The sequence below is a fragment of the Acartia tonsa genome, chromosome 4 (assembly GCF_053477335.1).
Source record: "Acartia tonsa isolate MP-2025a chromosome 4, ASM5347733v1, whole genome shotgun sequence".
In the NCBI taxonomy this organism is placed as follows: Eukaryota; Metazoa; Arthropoda; class Copepoda; order Calanoida; family Acartiidae; genus Acartia; species Acartia tonsa.
This window is the reverse complement of record NC_137263.1, coordinates 25,250,010-25,268,976: the sequence shown is the minus strand read 5'-3', so window position 1 is coordinate 25,268,976 and position 18,967 is coordinate 25,250,010. Positions and strand designations below refer to the sequence as shown.

Below are 18,967 nucleotides of genomic sequence, written 5' to 3'. Positions count from 1 at the left end.
ATAACTGTAACCTTCTTTGCACGAAAAAAAGAAACAATAAATTTAATACAGTAACAGATGAATTTTATTTGATAAGCTACTCTATAAGGCATGTGTGTTATTTCTTCTGTTATATTGGTTTTTATACTTTAGCAAATATTACGCCCAGTACTTATTTTTAAAAGCAGACGTTTTTATAAAGACGACTAGATCTAAACATTACATTATATGCATGTTTTAATTGCCCCATCGATTTAAACTTATGACGCCTGTAACACATCAATACGAGTTAGCAAGCATTGCAAACCTATCATCATTTTTAGAGTTTCCGTTCGTCCATTTGAAATATGATTATGTTGTTCTTTTTGACAACAGCCTTTTGTATGACATAATTATCCCATTCATCTTATTTTTGTTAGAGCAACTCCATTATTAAGTCCTAAAAATGTAAATATATCCCAAACTAATTTAAATACAATCATGTTTAAACTTCGCTTTTATGGACTTTGTTACCCATGCTTTGAATTATGACCTAAGTTCTGTATATTTCTTCTAAAAGCTTCGCTGCTATCTGACGCATTCGTCCATTTACAATTGGATTTAAAAATAATATTGTTCTTTCGTCCTTTTAAAACTAACATCATAAACATATTTATTATTAATTTTACCACAAGAGCATATGTGGTAACAATCAATAAAATTTTAAAATTATTTAAAGCTTTGTTACTCAGCGGTTATTTAGTTCCGTTTGTTTGTTTTATTTAAAGTTTTTTATTAGAAATTTTATGCTTAAGCTTCGTATTGGTTCTGATAGAGATCTAGGATCAGCATTTTTTTTAAAATACTGTTTCATAAGTTTCGTTCTTGCTGGATATGGGATTCGTAGATTATTATTGTCTTACTGACGACGACTGTCAAATTTTTGGAATGCTGCAGCAGTTGCCATATATCCAAAATTAGTTTTAAAGACTGCGAAGTATGCATTGGCTGCGTATTTTTTTCTCCAGAATTGGACAGGCGATGTCTGAAATATTCAGCTGAATGCAGCTGTTGCTGCTGAGCCTCAAGTTAATTAATGAATAACAAACAACAAAAAGCAAGGCAATTTAAACTAACTCATCTGGTGACTGAGCTGAAATCAAAATCTGTAGGTACATCCAATATATTTCCTGTACATATAACTTCTATCTTCTAATTATGTCTGTGATACCTTATTTTTACCTCTTGTGATGGATAATAACAAAATAGATCCTTACATTTATAGTAGGTTCCAAGGCAATAAAAAGAATCTTGCACGACCTTTCTAGTGCAGTCCTACTTGTGAATGGTAATGAGCTGATCTTAAGCTTTGGGATTAGGCATTCCTATATAATATACTAGCGGCTTCGCCCCTAGCCTCTAGGGGCTTTGCCCCAAGAGGTGATAAAAAAAAAATTCAGGTGAAACCAAGGAAATCTTCTGCAATAAAAAAAATGGGGGGGGGGGGGGTTGGGGGTGTTCCACCCCCAAGAAAATATCTTAAAACCATCACAGGACCAGTAGGTATAATCCCTGAAAAGTAGAGCCCAATCGGTTCAGCGGTTACTGAGATCTTAAGCTTCAGACGGACAGACAGCCGGACAGACGGACAAACATCGTTCTACTTTGTATTATAGATAATAATATCGCGCATACGACATAGCAGCAATATGAAACAATTCTGTTGTATGTCGCGGTGTGGTCCATAATCGAACATGGCACCTCCCCGACGACATGCGGGCACGCTACCATTTACCATTACTGCAATAAAATGTAATATTACTTTATTTGTTTCATTTTTTGTTGTACTTTAATGATATCTTTGTAGGTAAATACCTTTGAATCGTATTCAAAATCGTTTTGTTAATAAAAATTATCCTACAGTCAAAAGCGAGATTTATTTCTACTTATTTGTTTTCACTTTAATATGTAAACTAGAACTTCATGTTATTAACTTTTTTTAATTTAAATAATTTATTAAATTAAATAAATTGTTCTCACGTCAATAATAAGTCCAATACTAACTACACATGAAACATAATAACAACATCTGTAAAGACTTTACAAGAAAATTATCCTAATCGACGCATTTTAGCGTCATTCCCTTCTCTTTTTCAACCAAGCACCTTAGTCAAAACATCTAACGTTTTAAAAGCGTATTTGAAAATGATTTGCTGGAATTTACGCATGTTGGTCGATGTCTTGTTAAGCGAGGAGAGCATTTCTATGAAAATACGCTTACGCTTTTCCTAGTTACGCAGTCGCATATGATTCAACAGTTGAGGCAATACAATAGATTTGGTAAAGCAGCGCTTTCGCAATAAATATGATTCATAACTCTCTCGAAAATAGTCAAGGCAGTGACAATGGTTGATTAAATCATTTAAAGATTATATAGGGGATAAGAGTCAAACTTGGAAGACTTCCATTTACGGGTGAGACTACTGTTCATGGAGCACTGTAACGTCAAATAAGGTTGAAGAACGGGAACATTATATTTTTTCTGCCCCATTAATGGGGGTGTAAAGTAACACACAAGAAAGAACCCTTTGATTGTTCCAAGCTTTAGAGGTCCTAAGTATGCATGAGTTGTGAATACCGTAAGTTTAAAAGATGGATAAATATTCGTTGATATAGACCTGCGCCATTATATATATATATATAAATAAATGTGTATTGCATTATAATCTAACATATAACGCTTTATAATACTCAGAACTATACAGTTTCCCTAACTGAAAAATAGAGGTCTTGTATTTTAACCCTCCTGGGAAGTCTAGAAAGAGAGTGAAAGATCCATAAACATTTGTAATAGCCTGCATTTGTGAGAATTTTTCCAAGTGCACTATTCCCGTAACTAGTTGATTAAAAAGCATATTCCAAAATCTAGATTAATAGCCACGAACAATGCGGTACAGCTAGATATTAACCAATCACGCAATACTGGCAACACCAAACTACTAAAACACCTACAATATGTGTAAATTAGTAGTATAGAATAAAAGAAACCAAAAAGCTGCTTAAAAGCTGTCTGGCCCCGACGAAGGTTTTGTATACGTCTATCTTAAATAGGAGTAGATAAAATGTCGTTTACCCCAAAATATTTTTTTAAATTATAGAGTAGCTTTGCTACTAATAAGTTATTGTCAATAAGTTCTAATATTATTAAGAATCAATTAATAATTTTGAATACAATTATCCTTTCTTAATTTATTGTTGTGTTTATATTAATAGCAATAACTAAGTTTCATGAGAAATACAATTATTAATTTCCCATCATCAATTCAGAATAGAATTAATTGAAAAGGTCGGTGTAATGGACGTTGAAACTAATGAAAAGTTGGTTGTAGCAAGTCACTCCACAATTTATCAGTGTTCGTTGGTCTGCTTGCGGTTTTTATGGCATCGTTTATACCCCCCCCGCCCCCCCCCCCCTCCCCTTTCTTTTTTGTTTTGTGAAATCAACACACTCAACACTCAGACAACGCACAAAAATAATCTTACTTAAAAATGTGTCTTTTCTAAAGAATTTGTATACGTTACGAGTCTTTGCTATTTCAAATAATGTATAGGCCCTTTAATTCGAATATCTCTTGTGTGTTCAGCCGTTTGGTCATTTCCAGCCTATATCTATTTGTTGAAAAGTACCTTGTCCCTTGTCCAAAGTGCTTCTGACATGTTCCTTAATTGAGTTTAACAAAAATTAAGTTATTGTTAAATATTTACTGAAAATATTGATAAAAATGTTAAAAAAAAGCTCGCTTCATGCATGGATACTCTGTTTGTTCAATTAAATAATTAACCCAACTATAGAATATAAACTTCCGGAAATACCCCTAAATTACTTATTGGACCTCTCAACAAGTGCACCCCCCCCCCTCCCCATCTTTTTCCAACTTATTCTTCTTAAATTTGAAAATAGTTTATTTACTGTGATTACTCTTCATTCATTGGTTAGCCCCTTTATTTTCAAAAATATTCATAATGGAAAAGGGGGCGGGGTATGAGTTGTTTATATGAACGATCAGAGGGTTGAATCCAAACTTCCTACTTTGCAAGATTAAAATATTCTGCGATATTTAGCAGAAATATGCATTAACAAGTATAGCAATATCCAAAAACAATCTAAAATTGACTTAGTTTGGACAATCCATAGTAGAACTTTTAGCCGTTAATGCCTCTAAGCTGCCAAAACAAAATTTTTCTGTTGCAGCAAACTAGCTCCACCACGGAAGATCTTATTCTTCAGTCGGTTGATAGCGGCTAACCACAGCCATAATTATTATAACAACCTGATTATTTGAGAGTATTTTGCTAAAATTGTAAAGCAGTAGCTGTTGTCAAAACCTTTTAGCCTTCCTTTATCTAACAAACTATAGACACAGAATGCTGTAATTTTAAAAGGCGGCTGAAGTTTTCTACACATTCTTTTTTTTTAATATTTGTCGTATTGCCAACCAATCAACACTTGCAGAATAGCTTTGCTTAAAAAAAATCTTGAATTGTGCATATTATATATTCACTGTACATTATTGAATGAGACATATCTACATATATACGAATTACAAATATTCTCACTTATTATTTTGTGACAAATTCAAGCAATAATGATTCACCTTCTAAATGATTCACTATCAGTAGGGGAGCTGCTCTAATACTACTCTTTGTTCTTCTGCATTAAATGTTTAATGTTTGTACTAATCTCTCCTAAAGTCTCATGTCTAAAAGAACACCATAGATATACCAAAAATTCTTGATTAGGTGGTCTGTAGAATCTCCTTAGAAAATCCAGCCGTCTATCTCTACTAACAACCGAATAAATATACTCCCCTTCTGGACAGACGGCCAGATCAAATGAACATTGGAATATATAGCTTCGCAGCTTATAAAACTTATCTACTTTTTAAAAACGAAGCTTTTCTATAATTAGGGTCGGTCCGTCCGTACGTCCGTAACGGATAGCTTTTTTCGTTAATTTTGGCATGTTAGAATTGTCCTATCGATTTCAAATTTTGCATGGTGATTCCTTTAGTAGTTAGGTACGATTTAGAAAGCGTAGCAACTCTATAATCATCACCAAAATGTCCGTACGTCCATTTTAAATGTTCATTTTTTTACTTTGTTAACAACAAATTTTTATGTGATCTAATCATCCGATTGATCTGATTTTTGGTATATTTATTCCTGGGACAACAAAGTATAATTTAATAAGCGAAGCAACTCTATAACCATGTCCTAAAAATGTAAGTATGTCCATAAACATTATCCTGAATCAAGCAGTTTTTCAACAAATTTACTTACAATTTTGCTTTGACTCTTATACATTTATATTATGATTATTCAGTTATGACACTATACAAGTGTTAATGTCCGTTTGTCCTACCGTTTCAGTGCTTCGCTTTTATGGATGTTGTCATCCTTGTTTTTTTAATTTTCTTATCATCAATTTACAACGATTCCGTGTTTATTTTTTATTAGTTGTTAAGTTATACACACTATTTTCTATTACTTAAAAAAATTGAAATGGCGTAAAAATAAGATGATTTATGTTTTGTTATTTTATTTGATATCTTGTTGTGAACTAATTAATTGTTCAGTAAGGTAGGAAAATTTTTTTGTTTAGTAAGTTGGTTAGTTATCATGAAAATCTAAAGCCCTGTGGTGTAGAAACTAAACCCTGTTGTGGTTTTGCGAACCTTACCTAAAAAGTTTTGCATCAACCTTTGAGCATTATATTATTATCAAATCATCATACACAATGTGAAGACATGTGGAATGAATTCATGACCTAAACAAATCCGCGTTTACAATTTAATTTCATGATAGTTTAGGTTCTGTTGTTGATAAAAAAAAATAATCCAAATTAATTAAAATTTTGAATCGACAATAAATTGTATAATCTTTCTTAGTGGCGTGCACGGCGATAAACCATGTATATGTGAAACCATTAGGGGTAAAAGCTTAAAGTGGGCCTTCCCAATTCCAATTTAAAGGGCGGTGTTGACCCTTTCAAAAACACCCCTACGCACCTTACGGAATGAAGCTGCAAAAAAGATTGGTGTAAAAAAAGAAAAGAACCAATCTTTAAAGCTCATTTTAATTCTATGATACATGTATTTAGGTATTGTGATAGGACGTTTAATCTGTTGAATCGAACAGATGAATCCTACTCAAATTGCAAGTAAGTTATAACTTTACTTTACAGTCTAATTGTGATAACATATACGTTTCTTTACATATAGCCCTAGATGTTAAATCATTGTGAGGTTAAGTGAATTTTTACCATAATTTTTTTATATTAAAAATTTTTCTTCGTTTATGATCAGTCTGTAAGTCCGTATCGAAAGATCAGATCGTGTTCATCGATTAGGAAGCGTATTAGCTTTATAATTATTAACAGAAATTCTCTGCTACCATTTTAAATATGTAAATTTTTGGTAGCGAAGCCACTCTATGATTTTACTCGCTGTCCATCACTATGTCAATCCGCAACGATATGGGAATGTGAATTTCTCGGCTGTCAGTGATGAAAACTTGATCTGCAATTTTAAATTCTACACAATTCTATGGGTCAAACAATTTTATAAACAAATCTTAAAACTTATTCTTATTCAAATATAAAGAATCCTAGTTGGGGTTTATGGCTCCAGTGCAGATTGTGGGTAAATTCCAATGGATCTTCCCAAAACAATACACGTCATCATTTAGGTGGTTGGATGATTTTTCTGTTTCGAATCTGGAAGCATGCGAAACCGGTGGAAAAAATGGTTACCTTTGTTTAGACCAATGTGTTCCAGTAGATGAATGGTGTTCTAGAGGTTAGAATACAATTGAGCATTATGCTTGTTTAAAGTGTTGTAATACTTGAAGCAGCTTATAGTGACTATATAAAAATGACGTCACACAATACAAATGACGATGATAGGCCAGTAGTATTTATTGTAATTGACTAATGGTAAAATGTATACTGGCCTATGATTGGTCATTTGTATTGTATGACGTTATTTTTTATAGGCACTATAAGCTGCTTCGTAATCCTTGTTTTGTGTCGAAGCTACTTTATCATTCAAAATGTTCATATGTCTATTTGTCAGGGGAAATGTGATTTTCTCTGCTGATATTTAAAATAGATATCTTAATTTTTGGAGGGATTTCCTATACATAGCATATAAAATAGAAAGTTTTCGTGATGTTTTTAATGTTTTCTTTTATGACAACGGAATATATTATTTAATTTCTTTGTCCACATGTTTATACATAATTTGTGTGTGCTTTCTGAAGTCCTTTTTTCACGAGGTTTCAATTTTTTTCAATGTTTTTATGTCTGTATTTGTAACGAAGTTTTACTTACTATGTCCCTTGCAATATATGTACATAATATATAATATATTTATGTATAAATATTTTCAAATACCATTTATTCCAATAAGCTGTTTTATCCCAATTAAAATATTTTTTTTGCTTTAGCAGTTATTTTTGGTCTTGATTATAATCATTTTACGTTTTATGCATTTTTCGTGATTGTATAATTGACTATATAAAAATAAATCAGGTACGGAGCAAGTATGGAGTTGTGGCTCTCATTTGGATAACTATGATATTTGCAGGTAAATCTGATAAAACAAGGATGACAACATCCATAATTATAGCCCAAAAAAAATCCTGAATGGGAACACGGACAATGGTATTTAATTAGCATTTATTAAAACTAAGAATAGTTTTATGGGAGAAAAAGTCACGAAACTTTTATATTTTTAGTATTCATTTTGTATGATGGCAGACAGACCGAAGGACATAATAAATTATACTGGATGCTCACTAGTAATCACATTTCCCCTAAAGTTTTTTCTGACAACAAATAAAGGATCTTCTTCAAAATGGACCAGCCAGTATAATATACAGCTAAATGTCCTCTCAATTCAATTTAGACTATCTATCCTATATTTATAATATCCCTTGAAAATATAAATATATTTAGAAACGATGAATATTGGAAAGAAAGTAAGAACTGTTGGAAAATTGATGCAACAATTCTTAATTTATCGGAGAAGTTTGTTTGCATAAATGACGTGCCATCTTATATTTCTAATCAGGTAAGAAACTTTTAAATAAGAATATAATTAATTTTGTACTAATTACAAAATTATCTCTAAACCTTATTTTAGTATTTAAATGGCATGGTTATAGCCCTGTAGTTATGACATTTCAAGGGAATCTTTCTAAAAATACAGGGCAGGTTTCATATTTTTCTATTGTGACAGAGTCCCCTCTTGCTTTACTTAACCCTTAACGGTCGAGGGGGGGGGGGGGCGTTGAACCGCCCCCATCCGGTTTTTTCTATCTCATTTTCTGTGTGTGTTTAATTGTATGGGTATGACACATAACTGAGAGTTGGAATTTTTTGAATATCTCCATCCTGGCGGGCACAGGATGCCAGCAAAACTGGCAGGGTCATCCAGGTAAAGAGCAAAAATGGCGTTATCCTGTTACAAAATTTTTTATCAATTTGAAAATTTGAGTACCCCCCCCCCCCCCCCCCCGACAGTCTGGATAGTCTGCGGGAGGAGGAAAAGATTTGGACACAGGAAAAAGGCAAGCTTCAATTTAATTCAATAACGTGTCCGTGCTGTGTGGGGAAGCCGAGCGAAGCGAGGCTTCTCCACAGCACAGACACGTTATTGAATTAAATTGAAGCTTGCCTTTTTCCTGTGTCCACAACTTGATGTCGGGGTACTCTAATTTTCTAAATTTCAAAAACTATTTTAGGTTAGGTTAGGTTAGGTTATAGGCTAGGGAGCCGAGCGCTGCGGCCACGGATGTTCGTTGTCTGGGGTACTTTAATTTTCTAAATTTCAAAAAACTATTTTAGGTTAGGTTAGGTTAGGTTATAGGCTAGGGAGCCGAGCGCTGCGGCCACGGATGTTCGTTGTCTGGGGTACTTTAATTTTCTAAATTTCAAAAAACTATTTTAGGTTAGGTTAGGTTAGGTTATAGGCTAGGGAGCCGAGCGCTGCGGCCACGGATGTTCGTTGTCTGGGGTACTTTAATTTTCTAAATTTCAAAAAACTATTTTAGGTTAGGTTAGGTTAGGTTATAGGCTAGGGAGCCGAGCGCTGCGGCCACAGATGTTCAATGTCGGGGGTACTTTAATTTTCTAAATTTCAAAAAACTATTTTAGGTTAGGCTATTTCTTTTAAATATTGCTACGCAACCCACAAATAAAATTGTTCTTGCTAAAAAAACGCGGACGAGAGGGAGAACATAAAGGGGACTGGGAAAAGGGGGTTGTTGGTCAGATGGGAGAGGAAAGGGGTAAACAATACAGTAAAAAAACGCGGACACGGAGCGGACGAGAGGGAGAACATAAAGGGGGCGGGGATAAGGGGGTTGTTGGTCAGATGGGAGGGGAAAGGGGTAAACAATACAGTAAGAATTCTGTATATAAATAGACTGAAAGCTTGAAGCTGTTTGCTAGTCGACTGCCTTGTAGCGAGGGACTGAGATCCTAAACTGGTTGGCATGGTTGACTAAGGAGGCAAGGCAAGGCTCGTGTCTCGCCTTATATACCCTCCCTCCCTTCCTCCTGTCCAACCTAATAATAGTTTACTTAAATTATTATTTTGTTGTCGGGGGGGGGGGGGTACTCAAATTTTCGAAATCGCTAAAAATAATACTAAGAGGAATCTACCGCAAAAATATTTTTTTTGACTAAAACAAAGCATTTTATCATACCAAAATACTAAAACATCCTTTAGTAGTACATCCTTATATGAAATACAGGTGTTCATGTCACTTTCAGGTTCCTGATCCTCCAGGTCTCCAGAAATCTTTAAAAGGCTCCTGTGGCCGCAATTTTTGACTTAGATACTTAAAATTTTAAACTTAAGCTTTTCTTACATGTCTACATAACGTATTACAATTTCATGAAGATCTGCCGCCGTTTCCCGCCGACCGCCGACTGCGGCGGCTGGCAGCTGCCAAGTACAGCTGCGGCCGCTGAAATTTATATTTTGATATTTCTAATGTAAAATTTACATAAAGATAAACATTTTCTGGAAAAAAAAAATTTTCTAGCTTCAAAAATAAGAAAATTACAGCCGTTTGAAATTTTTAAGTAAATAAAGACCTAAAAACAAAGGTTGGTAAATAAAAGGGTGAAGGAAGCGAAAATTGACTTAGACATATAAAAGGTCGGAAATTCATTACCAAAGATGGGACTTGGACAAAAAAAAATTAGCCCTCTAGCTCTAATAGGAACTGAGATAATAAGGGGGGGCGTTGAACGCCCCCCCCCCTCCCGACCGATTAAGGTGCGGCAAGGGGCCCGACTGTAAAGGGTTAAATAAAAATGTTTTTTTTTTACAACAAGGATGACAACATCCATAAAAGCGAAGCACTGAAACGGTAGGACAAACGTACACTAACACTTGTATAGTGTCAGAACTGAATAATCAGAATATAAATGTATAAATGTCGAAGCAAAATTGTAAGTAAAAATGTTGAAAAACTGCTTGATACAGAATAATGTTTGTTGGACATACTTACATTTTAGGCCTTGATTATAGAGTTGCTTCACTTATAATATTGTACTTTGTTGTCCCAGGAATCAGTATACCAAAAATCAGATCAATCGGATAATTAGATCACATAAAAATTTTATGTTAAAAAAGTAAAAAAATCAACATGTTTAAAATGGACGTACGGACATTCTGGTAATGATTATAGAGTTGCTACGCTTTCTAAATCGTACCAAACTACTACAGGAATCACCATGCAAAGTTTGAAATCAATAGGACAATTCTAACATGCCTAAATTAGCGAAAAAAGCTATCCGTTACGGACGGACGGACGAACCGACCGACCCTAATTATAGAAAAGCTTCGCTTTTAAAATTTTTTTAAATTCTATCAGTATTGTTGAGGAAACTTTTATTATTTTTGCTTTCTTCAATTAACGTATAAATTTTAAAATGTTTAGTTAATCAAGGATGACAACATCCATAAAAGCGAAGCACTGAAACGGTAGGACAAACGGACGTTAACACTTGTATAGTTTCAGAACTGATAATCCTAATATAAATGTATAAGAGTCAAAGCAAAATTGTGAGTAAATTTGTTAAAAACTGCTTGATACAGGATAATGTTTATGAACATTCTTACATTTTTAGGACTTGATTATAGAGTTGCTTCGATTATTACATTATACATTATCCCAGGAATCAATATACCAAAAATCAGATCAATCGGATAATTAGATCACATAAAAATTTGATGTTAAAAAAGTAAAAAAAATCATCATGTTTAAAATGGACGTACGGACATTTTGGTAATGATTATAGAGTTGCTACGCTTTCTATATCGTACCTAACTGCTAAAGGTATCACCATGCAAAATTTGAAATCGACAGGACAATTCTAACATGCCTAAATTAACGAAAAAAGCTATCCGTTACGGACGGACGGACGAATGGACGGACGGACGGACGGACCGACCCTAATTATAGAAAAGCTTCGCCTTTAAAAAGCACCTACATATATATGAACATCCCTTTTCATTTTCATATTTTATTAAACGTCATTTTTTTCTTTTGTAGAATTTAACTTTGGAGAGTTATTGTATAAATGGTAAAGATGGAACCCTCGATACCATAGGACCAGGACAGTTTACCTGTACAGATAAATATGGAACCCGCCTGGCAGTGTGTGCTACTAGATGTAATAATAATCTTGATGGATGTCTACACGATGCTGATGAAGTTGATTGTGTACAAGGTAAAGTTTTATATTTGAGAAAAATTACAAATCTGTAAAATGTAACGGTTAGCTCTTTTTGTTAATTTAGAAATGTTAAAATTGTCCTATCGATTTCTAACTTTGCATGATGATTCCTATAACAGTTAGGTGCTAACTACAAAGCGTATCAACTCTTTAATTGTTACCAGATAGTCCGTACGTCCATTTATATCTTGCTGATTTCGACCTTTTTTATGGCATTTTTGTATTGTATAAATATTCTTTTCTATGATTTTAGAATAATGATTCTTTTGACAATAAGGTACAGTATTATAAACGAGGCATCTCTATAACCAAATCCTAAAAATGAAAGTTACACTATATCCTATATTTACGCAAATTTATTTACAATTTCGTTTAGAAATTAATGTTCTGCTTATAAAGTTCTGATACTCTACAAGAATTATTGTTCCTTCCTTCTGATCTTAGAGCTTTACTTTTTTGGATGTTGTCATCCTTGTTTTAACTACAAATCATTAGGAACCGAGCTTTCTTTTCCAAACAGTTTTAACAGTCTTGAGATATTTTCAAACTTATTTTAGGTGACAACACATTACTTGTGATTGGATGTGTAATTCTAATGGTGATGTCCACAATATTGATATCAGAATTGATGATTCAACGAAGAGTAACCAAATATGCGCCACTTAAAGGTAATTTTAAAAGCAAAGCTTTTCTATAACTATGGTAGGTCCGTCCGTCAAAGATAGCTCAGTATTTAAGTAAATGGGGCATAGAATTTTGCTAAATTTGATCAAACTTCTAAATTTTGTTGAAAAAAAGTGGTTTCATGTAAAAAGTTACTTTTTGCTCAGTCACTTTTTCAAAACTTTAGCTCTGAAAATCTTCGTTGTTAATGTAGGTAAAATAAAAATTGTTATATGTATATTCTTGCGTAGAAATGTATAGAAAACTAGGACATATGCTTCTTTTGATGATACATTAAGAAATAAGGTCTGTAAACCCTAAACAAAATATTGTGTCATGCGATATACAATAACATACAATACATATATGTACATATATAGATATTGAAATGGAGCTTTGTGAGCAGATAAACAAGGAAGAGGATGAGAATATTAGTCGGAGCATAGCACATTTGCTTGATATAATTCTCCTGGAAGAAAACTGGTCACAAGGCTCAATGGACACATCTTTTTTCCTGAAACCTGTGTGGAATAGAGGCGAAATAGTCTCTAATAGGTATGATTTTCAAATAAACAATCACCATAATAAGTTTCTTACGTTTTATTTTAAATAATTGTTTATCACTTGTTTAATTTTATTCATTTTATTCTAAATTATGTATAACTAGCGGCTACGCCCCTAGAGGCCTATAGGGGGCACTTAAGGAGGAGAGAGTCAAATAACCCAATTTCTTATTTTAAATTTTAAAAGAAAAAGAAAAAAAAAATTTATTAGTTAATGTTCGTATGTATGACCATGCATGATATACCGTCTGATTTGTTAAGTTTCGATGTTATACATGTTTTTTTATACTTTATGATAGTTTATTGTTCTTTTATAGCTTACATCTGTTGTATTACTTTATACGAAATTTTATTTTATCACAATAAAATATTGAAAAAATATTTTAGGTACGCCGAAGTAAGAGAAATGTACATAAATATAAGAAACTCATCAATCAAGTATGCTGTTCCTCTATTATTAGATGCAATTCTGTTACAGGTAAACAGATTAACTTTAAGCTGTAAATATGTAATTATTCTCTCATTTCATCATTATTAGGAGTCAATCTGGGTAAGAAATACTTTTAGCTTCGACCAGTTTTATTTTTAAAACTAAGTTTTTCTATAATTATGTTGGTTCGTCTGTACGTCGTTCCTACTGCTGCTATGTCTGGAATATCATGGGTCGTCCAATCAAATGGTTGGTTTTCTGATGGATGTTACTTAATATAATATCCTACAGAGAACGTTATGGTATTCCATACCATTACAAGCGAATTTTGCCCTTTTATAGATGAACATATTTAACCGTACGAAAATCTAGCCCCAGTGATGTCATTATCTAGAGGCAAATGAATAATAACTAATAATTGTTTAGGAAAATGCTACTCTGAAATATGACTGTTGTCATCTCATCTATTATGACCTGGAAGATTATTATATTCAAGGAACTTCAACCCCCACCGTAGATCATAGCTTTAAGGTAAACAGCGTTTTTAAGATTAAATAAAACAGAACATATCAGCCGTCGATAAGCCATGATTGTCACATTTTTTATGTCCGCAGTATGAAGTTCTGCAAAAAGATGAATAGATTCATTTATTTAAATTATGTGAATAAAAGGTTAATGATATCAAAATTAGAAAGTTATATATTACGCAGAGTTAAGTAGTTAAGTTTAAAATCATAAAATTAATATCAGTTTTGTAATTTTTCAATTTAATATCCGCGGAACGCTGTCTATAATACAATGTAATAAATAATATTATTATAATAATCACTGCCAACTATTTCAGGAGAAATTGAGTGATTTTGTAGCTACAGATTTCTATGGAATTGTTTATCCTTTTTTCGATCCTGTTTCCTGGATTAATAGGAATATTCTACATCCTATTATGAAACAACTAATCAAAATTATTCCCAGGCAACTATACCCCTTGAAAAAAATTGTTATTGCAATTGCAATATTCACCTTCCATTTAGATTTCATGAAGGATATTCTGATTGCCAACCATGTGACAAATATCTACAAATTAGACAGTAAAGGTTCAGATTTTATAGATTTTATAATCATAATTTTGTGGATGACGACATTTGTGGCGGGGGTAACATTTGGAGTATCTATGATTGCGTCTTTGGGACAACAAATCTATGGAGAAGATTCCAAGAAAATGAACATTTGGGAAAAGGCGTTGATGTTAACATTTCTGATAATATTCTGTCCTTTTACCATTACAATTGTCATTTATCTGGATGCAAAGACAATGGACAAAATTAAACAAAATAGAAATAAATTTAAGTTTGCCCTGCAGAGTAAAATCAACAGAACTGACCAAGTTGAAGAATTGTTTAAGGTCGAAACTGAATATTACAAGCTTGTGAAGAAGAAAATGTGTTATAAGAATTTATGTTCCAGATTTTACAGGCTGGAGACGGCACTAGAAAGTACTCCACAGGTATAGTATCTGATTATTTATCAATATTTATGACTGAATTCATCTGTCCTAGACAAAGAATTAGTTATTTCTAGAATCGTATTGTAAACAACTTTCCGCGGATATAAAATGTACAATTATTAAAACCATTTTTTTGGCCCCGAGATGCCGAAGGCCCGGGCTAATCTTATGATTGTACATTTTTATATTCGTAGAAAACTGTATATAATACGATGCCAGGCATAGTTTTTTCGTATTGATGAGAACCGGTTCTAATCCACCGGTTTCGAATAAATACGAGAAAGACTATTTTAACCCTATAATACAAAACCTTTCCAAAGACATTCCATCTCTTCTGAATTTTCCCAAAAGAAAAGAAATTATGTACAATTTTTAACATCTTTAACATGAGGAAGTGAGGGTCATATTCAAACCATTCAAAAATTTCTTAGATGAAGTTGTTTAAAAACCTAGTAATATCAAGATTGATATTCTAATCTTAGGATAACCAAATTATATTGTCATCTGTATATCTAAGTAAATTCATACAATAATGATAATAAAAAAATTTCTATTTAGGTGATGGTAAAAACTTTGATAATTCTGTTGGCAGTCAATAATCCCTCTCTTCCTTGGACATCAGGCCTAGAAGCTGTATTTGCAACACATGATCCCAGAAACCTTGCCTTTACAATCCTCTTCTACATATCAACAGCGTGGTCATTTGTTACAATAGTCAATGGTTTATTGAAAACCTTCCTGTACTGGAAAAGCTACAGCGTCAGTGACTTGGGTAAGATATTGGTGTTCATCAGATATTTAATCGGAGTTAGTATGAAAATCCTTGCTTTGCTTTTCATGATAGCTCCAACCTTGGGAATACTTGGTTTCCTAAACTATTATCATATTGATTCAAATTTTAAGTATGACCCAAAAATCTGGCCTCAGTATGAAAGTATCATAGAGAAAACAGAACACTATGAGTGGTTCACGTTGTTACCGCGGCTGTGGCATGTTTGTTTCTTCTTTGCTTGTGTAGTGATAGTTCATATCATTATAGTAAGCCTTATGATATATAGATATATCAAAACAAGGCAAGTAAAAAGAATGAATTGGCTGGAAGTTATTCAACATGGATGTATAACCTTGCTTCTTCCCATGATATATGAAGATTGGGACTGTAGACCTGTCCAAGATTACCTGACAAACTGGTATTCAGTGAGGAAGGAATTTATATTACTCTCTGTGCTGCATTTGCTTGAGAACATACTGCTAATAATTCCATCCTTGTTTGCAAGCATCAGAAATATTGAGAGATACAACGCTATGCTGTACACCTTGCCCGAGGAACTGAAAATTTATCAAGTTTCTATATTTATTTTATGTGTTCCATTGATTTTTATTTTGTTTTGTTTAATTGAGTCTTATTTATTTATAGTTTACAACAAATATGGTCACCCTTGGGCCAGACTTTTAAGGCCAAACTTTACTTTGCGACCTAAATAAAACATGAATGTATAAAAAAAAATAAACATTTTTTCCTATAATCCAGCAGGGACAATTTTGATTAATTACAGCATTATAGTACGGACCTAAATAGTTTTTTTTTCATTCGTATAATCACTTGTCTCTGATATTTAAAAGTTAAAAACATATGTATATGCTTTCTATTCTACACAATAAAAACGAAAGCTTTATGTGTTTTTTACCTTATTAAATACCAGCGGCTACGCCCCATAGAGGCCTCTAGGGGTACTTAAGGAGAGGGAGTTGAATTCGATATCCCAATATTTTTTTTAGTTTAAAAAAAATTTGGTAGTGGATTTGTTTTCTGGGGTTGGGGTTGCCCCCTTTCCCCAATTTTTTATTTATGTTAAAAAAATTTAATTCAAAAAATGGGGAAGCAGGTATTTTTTCTAGTGGCGATTTCTTAAAATAGTTATAAACCTTACCAGGACCTATGAGCAGCTACCCTGTAAATGAGAACCTGATCGGTTCAGCGGTTAGCTAGATCCTTCGGCACAAACATACACACAAACACACAGACAAACAAACATCTTGTTACTTTATTATAAGGATTTTCGACAGATTTTTATGAAACGGGCTGCTTTATTGCATCACGATCCACGTCATAAAGTTTATTTTCCTGCTTTACCCCAACCTTCTCATAGAGACTAGGGGCGAAGCTGATAGTGTAAATAAAAGGTTATTTTTTCACATTCGATATGCCTTACAATTATTATCTCTAGAATAAGTATTATTCAACCTTTGATAATTTGTATTTAAATTTATATGTTTATAAAAGTTAAAAAATGTATAATATTAAGAGATGGAAATATTTTCATCCTCCTAACTATAGTTCATCACTGTAATTATTGTTGGTGCGCCCCTCTGAGTGATATCATCATTGTTTTACATCTATTATTGGCTAATTACATTCTTTCTATACATCATATAAGTGTAATTTTATATTTATATTTGTATCTTATAGTTGTAATAAATTTAGTTTTTTAAAAGTTCTTTTTTATGTTATAATTAAATTTAATATTTTTTACATGTGTCTATGATATGTACGGCAGGGATGGTTTAACTTGATGAGAAAAAAAAATAACAAACTACCATCTAGAATTATTTTTGTTATTGACTGATGTAGATCAGTGGGTGGGATAATCCTCCCCCCACCCATGTGAAAAAAAAGAGATATTTATAAATGTATCTGTAGCTTCTTAAACAATTCGTTACTTTCCTCTAGAAAGTCGTTTTAAACCTAAATTCTAAAACTGACAAGTAGGTAAATCCTTAGTGTTTTTTCGTTATGGAAAACTGAAGGGTACAATGTATAAACCTAAATGTAAAGAGCAAACAGTTAAATTCTGACTTTTGTTCACATTATAATCAAAGTTTGGGCCACACACATACAACATTTAAAATGCACACTCCTTTAAAGTAAACTCTGAGTTTTTAATAAATAGAGTCTTTTTATTTGTCATAGTCTAGTTGCCTCGCACCTAGCCTTTAGGAGCTTCGCCGAAAGAGGGGTTGAGGCCCAGCAGACATCTGCACACTTATTTTTGTTATTAAAAAAATTCATCCACTCCCAGACCTCCAACCCACTCCAGATATTTATTTCTTGATATTAATATATCTTTTTTTGGATGAGAGGGGGGGAGGGTAGTTTCTTTGTTATATCTGAAATGTCGTATCCCATCACAAATAGACTAAAATCACTGTGCAAATGGAAATTGTGGAAAGATCGGTCCATACCCTTACGAGATCTTGACGGACATACAGAGAGGCATCGTATTACTTTAGCATTTTGAAAATCATATTTGATTTTACATTTTACTCTCTGAACAAAGTAATCGTCCAAATTGTTTTAATTTGACGTTAAATGTTCAAAAATGTTAAATTTGTAGTGTTTAAGTCAGCAAGTAGGCATTTGCCAAAATTTTATATCATGTGACATGTTTCATGGATTTTTAGGGATAAGACAATGGAAAATAAATTGACAAACGTAAACAATGAATAATAAAATAACCACTTTCGTAGATTAAAATTGTTTGTTTGTGAGCTAACGAATAAGGTAACGTGGTTATTAAACTTTGTATATTAGTATAATTTACAATCCAATTTCTCCTTGATTCCTAGATAACAATAAATCTCTATAAATGTACAAACAAATAAAGATAAATTGAATAAGTAGTACATTCATATACTAAATTTTTGTTTATGAGTGTCCTTTTTTTCTCACACACACACACACACAAATACATTTGCACCAAAACTATGAAACAAACACACCAATACACAGACACACACAACAACACTAAGACATTATCACACAGAAACGGAGACGCAACACATAAGAATGATGATCCCCCAATCACATAAAGCAGCATCACCATCCATAACTTTATTCGCTTCAAGAAAAGGCTAGGCCTTAGCGCGTACAATCATCAGAATTGAGTACGCATTATGCGCGTCAGCCAGAGGTGCGTCAACCGGTAACGCTCGCACAAAAAAAATACGTCCGAAAGCTTCGGGATGCTGCAACT

The 18,967-nt window shown here is 33.0% G+C and overlaps 1 protein-coding gene across 1 annotated transcript; it reads left to right on the top strand.

The window, feature by feature from the left end:
• The first annotated feature begins 5,457 nt into the window (after positions 1–5,457).
• On the top strand, positions 5,458–17,949 carry LOC145316552 (uncharacterized). Its single transcript, XM_080157126.1, has 12 exons — positions 5,458–5,598; positions 6,119–6,178; positions 6,706–6,815; positions 7,550–7,604; positions 7,976–8,090; positions 11,590–11,767; positions 12,331–12,441; positions 12,817–12,991; positions 13,387–13,477; positions 13,856–13,960; positions 14,274–14,933; positions 15,492–17,949. Exons 1-12 carry the CDS (start codon positions 5,537–5,539, stop codon positions 16,416–16,418), a joined length of 2,649 nt encoding a protein of 882 aa, XP_080013252.1. The 5' UTR covers positions 5,458–5,536; the 3' UTR covers positions 16,419–17,949.
• The last annotated feature ends 1,018 nt before the right edge of the window (positions 17,950–18,967 follow it).

Coding starts and splice junctions, on each gene's coding strand:
- LOC145316552 (XM_080157126.1), top strand. CDS start 5,537: ATGATTTATGTTTTGTTATTTTATTTGATATCTTGTTGTGAACTAATT. Junction 7,605..7,975: donor GATAACTATGATATTTGCAG/GTAAATCTGATA, acceptor AAATATATTTAG/AAACGATGAATATTGGAAAG. Junction 13,961..14,273: donor CCGTAGATCATAGCTTTAAG/GTAAACAGCGTT, acceptor CAACTATTTCAG/GAGAAATTGAGTGATTTTGT.